At 38.5% G+C, this 13,885-nt stretch overlaps 1 protein-coding gene across 2 annotated transcripts; it reads left to right on the forward strand.

Annotated features, from left to right (window-relative positions):
* Positions 1-207: 207 nt before the first annotated feature.
* On the forward strand, positions 208-13,577 carry gpd1b (glycerol-3-phosphate dehydrogenase 1b). Of its 2 annotated transcripts, none has more exons than XM_083534541.1 (8): positions 208-366; positions 7,248-7,425; positions 8,215-8,355; positions 10,368-10,506; positions 10,761-10,873; positions 10,987-11,223; positions 11,320-11,426; positions 12,979-13,577. In XM_083534541.1, exons 1-8 carry the CDS (start codon positions 326-328, stop codon positions 13,073-13,075), a joined length of 1,053 nt encoding a protein of 350 aa, XP_083390667.1. In that variant the 5' UTR covers positions 208-325; the 3' UTR covers positions 13,076-13,577. The 2 variants fall into 2 exon arrangements, with proteins under 2 accessions (XP_083390667.1, XP_083390666.1); XM_083534540.1 differs by lacking the exon at positions 208-366 and adding an exon at positions 6,276-7,048 and having other exon boundaries at positions 7,224-7,425.
* The last annotated feature ends 308 nt before the right edge of the window (positions 13,578-13,885 follow it).

Genomic DNA, 13,885 nt, shown 5'->3' on the forward strand with positions numbered 1-13,885 from the left:
CATTTGTCTGGAAATGCATACCTTTTAAGATAGTTGGAGTTGCCAGGTTGAGAAAAACAAAATATTTACTTACTATGGGGTTTTTTTAGCACTTTTTATTTTAAACCTTAAATAGTTAGGAGTAAATTTTTTGATCTGGCAACTTCGATCTATTATTGGTTATGGTTTGGTGGGTCCTCCCCCTACCAAGTCTAACTGGGTTGTTTTCAGTCAATCTGGCAACCCGCGCGTTGACTATAAATACGCTCTGCAGTGGCGCTCCATGAGTGGGTCGCGTTAAACACAGCAGCTCCTCCAAGCAGCCAGGGAACTCTAATACTACACCATGGCACCTACAAAAGTCTGTCTGATCGGTTCTGGCAACTGGTGAGTACTGGGGGGCGAATTGTGTGCGTCAAATCTGCACCATTATGTTTCTCATAATAATGTCGCCGTTTGACATGGTGCATCACGCTTCTACATGGCACAGCAAGATAAGCATGGTTATAGTCGACCAAAAATATCTACATGGTATATCAAAAACGAGCTCTGCATGGTCCATTAGAAATGCTTTACCACAACCAGGAACCTGCCTATAAATAAGGATTGATAGACGAGTCGAAGAATCGGTTCTTTTTGGAATGACCGCTTTGAACTACTCAAGTGATTCGATCATTCTTCAACTAACTAATCTAGCTTCAGGCTTTTTTCATTTCGCCCCATTTTCTAACCCAAACTAACAACTGCCCAATAAGTAAAAAAAAAATGACAAAGTATAGACTTTGGAGATTTTGGTTAATTAAAAGGTTTTTTTGAAAAGTTTTACATTACACATTATGAACAAATGTATTAAGACACCTGACATTTCATCCTCAAACTTTTGCCACATGGTTGGAGACACACACTTGTATAGTTTGTCTTTGGATGCTGAAGAATGAAATTTTTCCTTTCACTTGAATTAAGAGACCTAAACCTGCTCCACCCGGGCAGAAGATCTAAAAGATCTCCTGCAATAGAACTCTAGACTTAACCCTACTGAACAAATTTGAATGCTGCACCCCAGGCTTCCTCACCTCACCTTCATCAGTACCTGCATTTACAAACACCCTTTTAACTGAATGAGCACAAATCCCCGCAAGTGCGCTCCAAAATCCAGTGGAACATCTTCCCAGAAGAGTGGAAATCATTATGATCCAAAAAATTGGATGTTCTAAAAACACACACGAATCTTACGTTCAGGTGTCCACAAACGTTTATTCCTGTTGAAACCTGTTTATACAAAAAAAAAAACATTTTGTCTAGTTAAGTTTATTGTAAAATATTGAGCACATATTAAAGTATTCAATATTCAAATTCAGTATTGAAGTATTTGCCCGAGCTCTTATATCATGACTACCTGATGCTTTCTAACACATTAATAAATGGCACTAATACATCCTCCGATTTTTTTTTTTGTGCTTAAATAGTATTAGTAAGTAGTATTCTCACATTATACAAATGGTATTATTATTATTAGTAGTAGTAGTAGTAGTTGAAAATTCAGTATATCTCAGCTATGGTTACTGTGGATGCAAGGAGTCTTGAAGAAAACCTAAAAAAAGAATAATAATAAAATCTAAGCTCACAATTCACTTTAACTGTTTGTTCTGAGGAATCGATTCAGTAAACTGAGTCTTAGCATTACCCTTGAGATACAGTTGCTGAGTAATGCTCAGAGACAGAAGGCATAACTGCAAACCTTTATATATATATATATATATATATATATATATATATATATATATATATATATATATAGAGAGAGAGAGAGAGAGAGAGAGAGAGAGAGAGAGAGAGAGAGAGAGAGAGAGAGAGAGAGAGAGTTCCTACTTTCACAAAATGTCATGCTACTTGTGTTTGCTGTTTCAAATTGTAGAGTGCTTTCTGCAAATCAATGAAGTAGGATGTCAAAGTCTGTTGCTATGTACAAAGAACAGACACTGCGTGTGACGTAGCACTGTCTGACACTAATTTCACTTGATTACACATTCTGCATTTGCTAAATTAGCCTGGTTCAATTTCTCATGTTAGTGACATTCGTGTGTCTACAGCAAATAAAAAGGAATAGAATTGAGTGTACAGAATCAGAAAGAACTTTATTACCGAGTGTGTTTGCACTAAAGTGAAAAGGAAATTAAAAATAAAAGCTAAATTTAGAAAAAAGCACAGTAAATTAAAGAAGAATTATGTTTGGAATGGCTTAATTAGGTTGCATTGTTGTATTACAGCTCCTGGGGTTTAATTCTCAACTTGGTGGAGTTTTCTAGATTGTTTTTCTATACATTTTGTTTTTTTAAGGATTCCCCCTGGTTTTATTCAACCTCAAAAAACTATTACAGAGGTGGATTTGTAGCTTTGGATCCACCACAACCCTGACCTGGATAAAATAAAGTAATAATGCACATGGCCTAAATGCAGTGAGTGCTCTTAAAACTTTATTAAATGCAAATATTGTTATATTTAAATATTCAAGTTTATTTCATTAGCTTATCATTTTTTACGTTTTCCAGAATAATCACTTGTCACACTAGTTTGTAACTGACCAGATAGGATATGCAAATATCAGTCACAAATCAGCAGCATTGGGTTTATGTTCTCCTTTCTTTATTAAAAATATTTCCCAATGCAAAGAAATCGACGAGTACATTTGTGCAGTATTTTAGAACAGCAGGGTTTGCTTCTTTTTTTTTTTCTTTTTTTTTTTTTGTATTAAACTTTTTTTTTTTTTTTTTTTTTTTTTGTTAATTATAGTAATTATAATAAACATCCCAGCATTATCAGAGCTATCACATTTATTAATTCAAACTTCAATGTTATGTGAAAGCTAATGTGTTCTCTCTTCTCGTGAAAAGTTCAGAAGAAAAATCAATTGGCTCCAGGAAATGTCCAATATATTAATAAAAACTTTTCAATAGTGTGCACAATATTTGTTCACAAAAATATCTCTGCTGAAATAAAGATTTTTGGCTGCGCTTTTTGTAACATTGCATTCATGCCTAAGGAAAGGGTGGCAATTTACCTGATATTTCGAGGACATATTTCATTTTAACAGGGTCCTCTAATTCCTAAAATAAATTTCAGCATGCTGGACTAAAATCTCCCAGGATCCATGACAATGGTGTTAAAATGGTTGACATTCCTCAAATATAAAGACAAGTAAGCAAAACCAAGTAAGTTGATTTATATTTATTACTTACAAAAGTTTGTCATTACTCTTAAGGACAGTGTTGAAAGGACATTTTAAGAAAATCAGTACTCATTACTGGTAATGCTATAATGTAAAATCAAGATATGGTGATTTATACCAATTCCTTAATCTTCCGTTATTGTGACACGAAAGAAATCAGACCTTTTTTCCATTTTCTTTTAACAATTCTGATACACTGGTTGTTTTATTTACTGGCAGTATTTGCACTATTCTTAGTAATCCCTAAAAAAGTTGCTGAGGTAGCAATATGTTTTTTTACCATTCTTATTCCCAAATATAATTAATCAGTGATTAAGGATAATAAAAGGAAATTATTGATCATAAAGTTTTTTACAGCCCACAGATACTGATTGATACATGATCTGCAAAACAATGGCTACTGATGCCATGTTTGTTCTTAATGCAGCTCGAGCATTGCATACTCTGTGAGAAAAACAAAGACCCCTTGAGGAACATATATACAGTGGGTACGGAAAGTATTCAGACCCCCTTAAATTTTTCACTTTTTGTTATATTGCAGCCATTTGCTAAAATCATTTAAGTTAATTTCTTTTCCTCATGAATGTACACACAGCTCCCCATACTGACAGAAAAACACAGAATTGTTGACCTTTTTGCAGATTTATGAAAAAAGAAAAACTGAAATATCACATGGTCCTAAGTATTCAGACCCTTTGCTGTGACACTCATATATTTAACTCAGGTGCTCTCCATTTCTTCTAATCATCCTTAAGATGGTTCTACACCTTCATTTGAGTCCAGAAATTTTTGATTATACTGATTGGACTTGATTAGGAAAGCCACACACCTGTTTATATAAGACCTTACAGATCACAATGCATGTCAGAGCAAATGAGAATCATTAAGGTCAAAGGAACTGCCTGAAGAGCTCAGAGACAGAATTGTGGCAAGGCACAGATCTGGCCAAGCTTCCAAAAAAATTTCTGCTGCACTTAAGGTTCCTAAGAGCACAGTGGCCTCCGTAATCCTTAAATGGAAGACGTTTGGGACGACCAGAACCCTTCCTAGAGCTGGCCGTCCGGCCAAACTGAGCTATCGGGGGAGAAGAGCCTTGGTGAGAGAGGTAAAGAAGAACCCAAAGATCACTGTGGCTGAGCTCCAGAGATGCAGTCGGGAGATGGGAGAAAGTTTTAGAAAGTCAACCATCACTGCAGCCCTTCACCAGTGGGGCTTTATAGCAGAGTGGCCCGACGGAAGCCTCTCCTCAGTGCAGGACACATGAAAACCCGCATGGAGTTCTCCAAGATGGTGAGAAATAAGATTCTCTGGTCTGATGAGACCAAGATAGAACTTTTTGGCCTTAATTCTAAGCGGTATGTGTGGAGAAAACCAGGCACTGCTCATCCCTTGTCCAATACAGTCTCAACAGTGAAGCATGGTGGTGGCAGCATCATGCTGTGTGGGTGTTTTTCAGCTTCAGGGACAGGACGACTGGTTGCAATCAAGGGAAAGATGAATGCGGCCAAGGACAGGGATATCCTGGACGAAAACCTTCTCCAGAGTGCTTTGGACCTCAGACTGGGCTGAAGGTTTACCTTCCAACAAGACAATGACCCTAAGCACACAGCTAAAATAACGAAGGAGTGGCTTCACAACAACTCCGTGACTGTTCTTAAATGGCCCAGCCAGAGCCCTGACTTAAACCCAATTGAGCATCTCTGGAGAGACCTAAAAATAGCTGTCCACCAACGTTTACCGTCCAACCTGACAGAACTGGAGAGGATCTGCAAGGAGGAATGGCAGAGGATCCCCAAATCCAGGTGTGAAAGACTTGTTGCATCTTTCCCAAAAAGACTCCTGGCTGTATTAGATCAAAAGGGGGCTTCTACTAAATACTGAGCAAAGGGTCTGAATACTTAGGACCATGTGATATTTCAGTTTTTCTTTTTTAATAAATCTGCAACAGTGTCAACAATTCTGTGTTTTTCTGTCAGTATGGGGAGCTGTGTGTACATTCATGAGGAAAAGAAATGAACTTAAATGATTTTAGCAAATGGCTGCAAAATAAAAAGAGTGAAAAATTTAAGGGGGTCTGAATACTTTCCGTACCCACTGTATATATATATATATAACTTTAATATTTTGTAGAGGAGACATGAGGGGACATAACAGGTAAAACTGCAGATAATAGGCTGTTCAGATCAAACAGAATAGTTACATTACCCAGTGCCTCAGTTGGCTCCCTGGCCACAGTTAAATGCAATCCACTGCAGCAAGAGTGTGGGATCTCTAGTTACTAGACCACCAAGGACTGTAGCATAGACACAGTCCTGTCAATGTTGTAATTTATACATTTTATCAATGGTACTTTAGTACCCAAAACTGATTCTATAATAAAAACAAATTAATCCACACAATACAGTGGTAGAGGCAATGATATATTGTACACCCTATGCCCAAATGTATGATGATGATGCCCACAAGTTCTGTCCATACCCAGATGTACTTGTTGAACGTCATGTCTCAACAAGATGGCATTATATGGTGTTTGTCCCCTCCATGCTGTTATAAAATCCCCAAATCTTCTGGGAAGAATTTCTAGTATTGCATGAGTAGGCCTAGTTGCAGTTGGAACGACAGACTGGTTCAAGGTGGAGGTTGGTTTGCATCAAGGATCGGCTCTGAGCCCTTTCCTGTTTGCAGTGATTATGGACAGGTTGACAGACGAGGTCAGACAAAAGTCTCCGTGGACTATGATGTTTGCGGATAATGTTGTTATTTGTGGTGAGAGTAGGGAGCAGGTTGAGAAGAGCCTGAAGAGGTGGAGAGAAGGGGAATGAAAGTCAGTAGGAGTAAGACAGAGTACATGTGTGTGAATGAGAGGGAGGGCAGTGGAGTGGTGTGGTTGCAGGGTGAAGAGGTGGTGAAGGTGGATGACTTTAGGGAGCTGGGATCAACAGTGGAAAGTAGTAGTTGGTTTGAAAGAGGCAGATGTAGCAGACAGGGGGGTATGGAGACGAATGATCCGCTGTGGTGACCCCTAATGGGAGAAGCTGAAAGAAGAAGAATGAGTAGGCCTAGTACAGTGGTCCCCAGCCCCCGGGTCGCACAGAAAGAATACATACCTTACATTATTTCCGTTTTATTTATTATATGATTCTGAACAATGTTGTATTTTGAAAATGACCGGATTCTCCCCTCCACATCTGTCTATGACTCACTTTTGATGCATGTCATGATGCCTCGGTCACATGTCTTACCTCCATCCACTACCTTCTTAAAGGGGCTGCTCAGGCCGCTAACACATAATACATTACCGCTAAATTGAAACCCCCAAGCAAGCAAAATGAACAAAAAACAACACAGTGGATTCACGTTTATTATTATATTTAGAAAATACCAGTTTTTATGCCCGTCATGTCATTTTATTTTGTTGTAGTTATCCGCCACAACTTAAAGGCCGATCAGTGAAAATATTGTCTGACATTTATCCGGGCCGTGGTGCAAAAAATGTTGGGGACCGCTGGCCTAGTGTACAGATGGCATTTCAGAATATTCCAAAGGTTTTCAGTGGGGTTAAGGTCAGGGCTCTGTACAAGTCACTTCGGACTTGGCAACCCATGCCTTGATTGTGCTCGCTTTGCACTGCAGATGCACTGCAATGCTGGAACAGGTTTGGACCACTTAGTTCCAGTGAAGGAAGTTTAATGAAATCACATACAAAGACATTATAGAAAGTCATGGGCCTCCAATACAATGGCAAAATTCTGGGGAAGGCTGACATATGGGGGTCACAAACTTTTTTTACCAAATAAAGTTACTCCTCATTATCCAAACAGAGACACTGGTTACATTTTTTACGTAATCATAACTACCATAATACATAGCTTCTCCCTACCTAATTTCTATGAGCTCCTACAGACCTAAAACCCCTGGTCAATGCACTAAATCTGATCAGAAGGTGGTGCTTTGGACCAGACTAACATCAATGGTGGGGCCTAACTTAAAGGTTAAAAGTTTCTCAGTAATCATGTAGGTCTATGATTTTGTCCTCGCACAGGGGTTCTGCCATCGCCAAGATCGTGGGCAGCAACACTGCCAAGTATGCAACATTTGAAGACACTGTGAACATGTGGGTGTTCGAAGAAATGGTGAATGGACGCAAACTCACGGAAATTATCAATACTGAGCACGAGAATGTCAAATACCTACCAGGACACAAGCTGCCTCCTAATGTGGTATGATATATTTGCCTTATGCTTCTTTAAAATTCGTTTTAGACAATACAGAGTAAATTCAAAGTCAAGCATGGATTTTTCTTGGTGGGTCAGACTTTTCTTTGGCCACTATCACATAACACACTTAATCAGTAGGTCTATAATGAAGAAATGAAAATAAGTATAAACTGAATAAAGGATAACAATATTCAGTATTCAGTACTAGTATTCAGAACAAATTTTGAGTCAGAGAACCAGTCGTGAGACAGAGAACCATTGGAGACATTGGAGGAAAAATGTTGTCCTGGAAAACAATGTTTTTAAACATTATTTACTGTAATTTATGTATTCAGATATGACAGCTAGTATTGTCCTCTAAGCACATAAGTCTTCTCTGTCTTCTCAAATGTCGCATGAGCTGTAGGTCAAAAGAGACTAATTTGGCTTTATACATGTGGGAGGGAAGAATAAGTCTTTCCCCTCCCAGATAAGATAATTAGCTAGTGGGTAGGTACATGCCACCCGTATTAAACTGTAAAAAAAAATACTGAATACATTGTAGGTCTAAAAAAAAATTGCCCTGGGCTAAAATTATTTTCAACAGAACATTTCCATTACAGCCATCAATGAGTGAGTTGCCCAAGGGTCTAATGTAAATTACTGTATTATTACAGTAGTATAATGTCTCCTTTATCTACATAACTCCTCATTGGTATGTCTGTATCTTATACAAGAGCTGAAACCTTTGAACTACGGCTCATTGGGATCAACAAAATTTCTTTAGTTGTAAAGTTCTGTTCTCTTTTTCAGGTGGCCGTTCCAGATCTGTTAGAAGCCGTAAAAGGGGCGGACATTCTTATCTTTGTAATCCCACACCAGTTTATAAAGAGAACTTGCGAAACAATCAAAGGTCACATCAAGCCAGATGCAGTGGGGATGTCTCTGATCAAGGCAAGCTCTCAGACTGCCATGTTATCTGCTTATTGTGTTGTATCATTTCGATAGATTCGGCTTAATGTTCGAATTTTATTTTACAGCAGTTATACGTTGTTTGTTTGTTCATTAATACATGCACAAACATTCATGTACTTCCTTTACCAGTCATGACTATGCAACATGTTATTGATTTTCAACCAATTATACCAAGTAGGTGCTAGTGATCATCAATTTCATATATAAGTTGAAAGACAGTCATTAACTGAAAGCTATGTAGCTAACAGCTATGTTAGAGGCTTAAAACTCTGCTACTAAGGTGAGGTTGTGAAAGACTTTTCAAGCCTGATCACAGCAACAAGACACAAGGTAGTTCTACTGCATCAGCAAGGTCTCTTCCAGACAAATATTTCAGAGCAGACTGGTGTTTAAGATGTTCTGTTCAAGCTCATTTGAAGAAGCACAAAGAACCAGGCAATGTTCAGGATCGTAGATGCAGTGGTCAGCCAGGAAAATTTATTCAGCAGATGACAGGTACATCATGCTTACTTCCCTTCATCAGTTTCTTTGCAATCAGCAAAGAACTTGTAAAAACCAGTGGGACCTAGGTACACTCAGAGAAGTCCGACTAGAAGTGGTCTTCTTGGAAGAATTGTGGCCAGAAAGCCAGACCTCTAACATGGAAACAAGGCAAAGCGACTCAACTATGCACAAAAAATGTGAAAAATGGCAGCAGGTGCTCTGGTCTGATGAGTCAAAAATACAATGGCTGTAGCAGGAGGTACAATAATGGCTGTAGCAGGAGGTACAATAATGAGTGTCTGAAGGCAACAGTGAAGCATGGTTCCTTGCAAATTTGGAGTTGGAGATTTGGTCCAGAATGAATGCTGTTCTCAATGCTAAAAAATAAATTCATCATGCAATACCATCAGGGAGGATCTCATTAGCCATAAATGTATTCTGCAGCAGGACAATGATCTCAAACTTACAGCCAATGCTATTAAGAACAATCTTCAGGACAGAGAACAAGGAGTCCTGGAACTGATGGTTTTGGCTTCCACAGAGTCCTGATCTCAACATCTTTGAGCCTGGGATTACATACAAATATTTGAGGAAGCCTACATCCACAGAAGATCTGTGGATTGTTCTTTACTAGATGTTCTAGATTTTTGTTTGATTGTTCGGAGCAACCTACCTGCTGGGTTTCTTTAAAAACTGTGTGCTGGTGTACCTAGTAGAATTGACACTGGTTTGCATGAAAAGGATAGTCACACCAAATATTAATTCGATTTGGATTTCTCCTCTGTTCATTTACTTTTCATTTTTTTAATTGATAAAAAAAAAAAAAAAAAATAAATAAATAAAATTTACACGTTTTAACACTATTTTTTTTAGTGTTCTTACTTCACAGTTCTGTAGTTAAATATATTTAAGTTCAAAGAGGAACCAAATACGTAATATAATTAGATTAAAGAAGGCGTGGCCTACTTTCTCAAAACTAGGTGTTCAAACTGTGGGGCTCATGTCCCAGGACAGGATGTAGGTGAGGAATGAGCATATTGTGTTGAAGCTCCGCCTTTTATCATCAGAGTACAGTGGAATATACTCCATAATACACCAAATGAGCTGTGCTTGTTTTTCTATAGTATAATTATCAAATGGCAGATGAGACCCTCGACATTTGCACGACATCCCTCCATATTAACGAACACTCTGTGGAAGCTTCACCCTCTTTCCTCTATTTGACACCAGTTATGTTTCTGTCATGTGCTTGAGAGATGTGCTGATGCTCATGTTTTGAGTTTATTGAAAATGGTGGCTTTTTCTTAACCAAGGATGAACATTTGTACACTTTCAGATGACTGTTTGGGGGCAGTAAAATCACAGCAATGGAAGGCCACGAGTTCTGAAAAATTTTGGAAGTGGGCTTGATTAGGAAAAACATGTCAGGTTGAAGATGTCCAGGATCTTACAGCATTCAGTTACATTTACAAGTTTTTTTTTTATGTCGGTTCTGTTACATGTCCCAGGGTGTTGATGAGGGTCCTGATGGGCTGAAGCTAATTTCTGACGTAATCAGCGAGAAGCTGGGTATCACTATGTCTGTGTTAATGGGAGCCAATCTGGCCAATGAGGTGGCTGAGGGCAAATTCTGCGAGACTACAATCGGTAAGCGAGAAATAGAAACATCAATAAATGCTTGAAATATTGACAAAATCACAGCGGTATGATGTGTAACAAAACAAGAAATGTGCTGGTATGGAAAACTACACTTAATAGTTGTAACGGCTATTTTCAGACCACCCCAGAATAGATTATTTTCTTATCACAGCAAATCCTCAAGTGTTCTTAATAGAAATATGACATAAAATCTAGCTCTTGCAATAAAGTGTATTTCTCATTATCTGTGTCAAACTATTCAGGCTGCAAAAGCAAAGAACACGGGTCATTGCTGAAAGAACTCATGCAGACAACGAACTTCCGCGTTACTGTTGTGGAAGAGGCGGATGTTGTTGAGATTTGTGGCGCATTAAAGGTACATTTTATTGATTTATTTAAACGGGGCCGTTAGCAAAACTATCTAGTCAGATGTGACGCAGCCATGAGGCAAAAGAAAAAGCAAGTGATGGATATGTAATTTCCATCCAGAATATTGTGGCCGTTGGTGCAGGTTTCTGCGACGGCCTTGGTTTCGGCGATAACACCAAGGCGGCAGTAATCCGGCTGGGTCTGATGGAGATGATTGCATTCGCCCGGATCTTCTGCACAGCCAGTACTGTCTCCCCTGCCACCTTCCTGGAGAGTTGCGGTGTTGCTGACCTCATCACCACCTGCTATGGAGGACGCAACCGTAAAATTGGTGAGGCTTTTGCCAAAACCGGCAAGGTCAGTCTTCTCATCGTTTAGAACGTAGCTTCTGATTATTAGTTACCTTAGTCAGGTATTGTCTGATGAGAAATGATGCGTTCCTGCCATGTTTAGTCAATTGAAGAGCTGGAGAAGGAGATGCTAAATGGGCAGAAGCTTCAGGGTCCAGCCACTGCAGCCGAAGTTAACCACATTCTCCAGCTAAAAAACATGGTGGACAAGTAAGTGCTCGTGTAACTGGTCCATAGGCAATGACATTTATAGCGCAATCAGTGTCAGACTATGTTCTAAAAATGATAAACAATTAAAAAACCATGGCTAATGGTGCTCTTACACTGCAGCATTTATTTTAGAGATGTGAATCCGGATCCAACTAATAAATAAATTCATTCCTTAATTACTCCTAGTTGTGAATGAGTAAGTAAATACCTGCATAGTGCTTTGCAATGAACCCATTAATTTATTCCTCACTTTGCACAGTCTTAGGAATTAGTCTCACTAGATATGACAAAATACTGCCCCAAATGCAAAAATGAATCCAACTAGTTGGCAAAGCTTTGACAAATATTTAATGTTTTTTGTTTGGTTTTTTTGGTCTTGATATGTATTACTTTCATTAGGATTTGATCTTGACTTGGTCTTGCCCCCCTTTTCTTTGTAACCCACAATTCAGTGTCTTACAAAATCAGAATATTTTGCCTTGTGTCAAGCCACTCCTGAACCAGAGACAACGTCAGAGGTGTCTTACCTCAGCGAAGGACAAAAGGACTGTTGCTCAGTGGTCCAAAGTCGTCTTTTCAGATGAAAGGAAGGAAAATTTAGCATTTAAATTGGAAATCAAGGTCTCAGAGTCTGGAAGAAGACTGGAGAGGCACCGAATCCAAGTTGCTTGAGGTCCAGTGTAAAGTTTGCACAGTCAGTGGTGGTTTGGGGAGTCATGTCATCTGCTGGTGTTGGTCCACTGTGTTTTATCAAGTCCAAGTTCAGCACATTCGTCTACCAGGAAGTTTTAGAGAACGTCATGCTTTCCTCTGCTGACCAGCTTTATGGAGATGCTGATTTAATTTTTTTTTTAGCAGGATTTGGCACCTGCCCACACTGCCAAATGCCAAGGCTACTGTCAACGAAACCTTGGCTTCCACCTCAGCAGTGCCACAGACTGATCACCTCCATGCCATGCTGAATTAAAGCAGTAATTGAAGCAAAAGGAGCCTCTACCAAGTATTGAGTACATATACAGAAGACCAACAATTCACTAAAAATATATATTTTTTTGGTCTTATAAAGTATTACATTTTTTTTAATTGGTGGGACTTTGTTAAATGAATCTATATAGAATCTATATAGACCTATATAATGTACGAGTTTCACGTTTTGTATTGAATTACTAAAATAAATATGCTAAATATGAGATGCACCTGTAAGTAATTCAATGTGAGACCAAAACCACATCAAGGCAAATATAAAATGAGAGGAAATTCTGACTCAAAAATTGGACTACATAAAAAGAAAAACTACAGTCTTTAATAGACGACCAGTGTTTGGTTCAGGTAAATGAAGTTAGGGAAAAATGTCTGGAAGAAGGAAAAACTGGATTTAAAGATTTATATCAAATATCCGCAGCGTGCAATATGGTAATAACTGTTGTTTTCAGTTATGCATATGACATAAATCACTGTGTATCTCTTTTCGTCATTATATAGTTACTATATTTTTGTGATTATTGATTTATCCTGGTGTCTAACGTTAACTGTGTATTTATTTTTCTTCCAGATTTCCTCTGTTCAACGCAGTGTATCAGATCTGCTTCCAGGGGCATCCAGTAAAGGAGTTCATCAACTGCTTGCAGAATCACCCAGAACATATGTAACTTATTGACCAATCTGTAGCACAATAGGGTTATTCTGGCTAAAAAGCTACTACTAATCCAGTCAAGGAAATAGGGCTTATTTCACTGTGCCTATATTTCGTATTAAGAGAAGAAGAATCTGAACTAGGGCTGGGATGTTCTTGCCATGCTTCATTTCAAAAAGCCACACCTTTAAAAAGCCTTCCATCAACATTCTACCACGTCTGTGATAACGTTATCCCTGATGGTAAAGACGCCATATTTTAACTTAACCTAAGAATGAATGTTTTTTTTGTAAATGTGTCCATGTTGCTGCTTGAGTGAATAGGCTGACCTGTAGCACTGGTCTGTGTGCTAGGAAAATCCAAAAGAAATGCAGATTAAAAGTGCCTTAACTGGTTTTTCTCTGAATAATCACCCTGTCCAGATGTTCTGTTTTCTTTTCAATAGAAAACTCCCAAATAATTGTACACACTGACAATCTGTGTGACTCCAAACTTTGAAATAAATAATTGAAACTGAATAATGTATGCGGTATTTATTTAGGCTTTATAGTAGGATGCATGCGGGTTGATGGCTAACAATTGAACAGTATTAACTTCTATATGAATCCGTAGCTCTTCAGCTTCATGCAGCTTTTTTCAGACACACATACACTCCAAGCATGACATATGATTCTTGCTCCACATGCCCTCGGGTGTCATACTAAACTCTTCACCTTTAGCAGCTCCGAGATTCAGGCTTTGACCTTTATTAGGCTCAGAAAAGCACTGAAGAACTGTACATGTAGGTGTTGTGCTGGCATAATATACATCCTTTTTCTTATACATC

Source organism: Silurus aristotelis (assembly GCF_946808225.1).
Source record: "Silurus aristotelis genome assembly, chromosome: 28".
NCBI classification, from domain to species: Eukaryota; Metazoa; Chordata; class Actinopteri; order Siluriformes; family Siluridae; genus Silurus; species Silurus aristotelis.

Excerpts from the sequence above, each read along its gene's own strand:
- gpd1b (XM_083534540.1), top strand. The coding sequence starts at position 6,972 with ATGGGGGTCACAAACTTTTTTTACCAAATAAAGTTACTCCTCATTATC. Across the intron at positions 7,049-7,223 it reads ACACTGGTTACATTTTTTAC|GTCTATGATTTTGTCCTCGC; the intron begins GTAATCATAACT and ends GTAATCATGTAG. Across the intron at positions 11,427-12,978 it reads CTAAAAAACATGGTGGACAA|ATTTCCTCTGTTCAACGCAG; the intron begins GTAAGTGCTCGT and ends TTTTTCTTCCAG.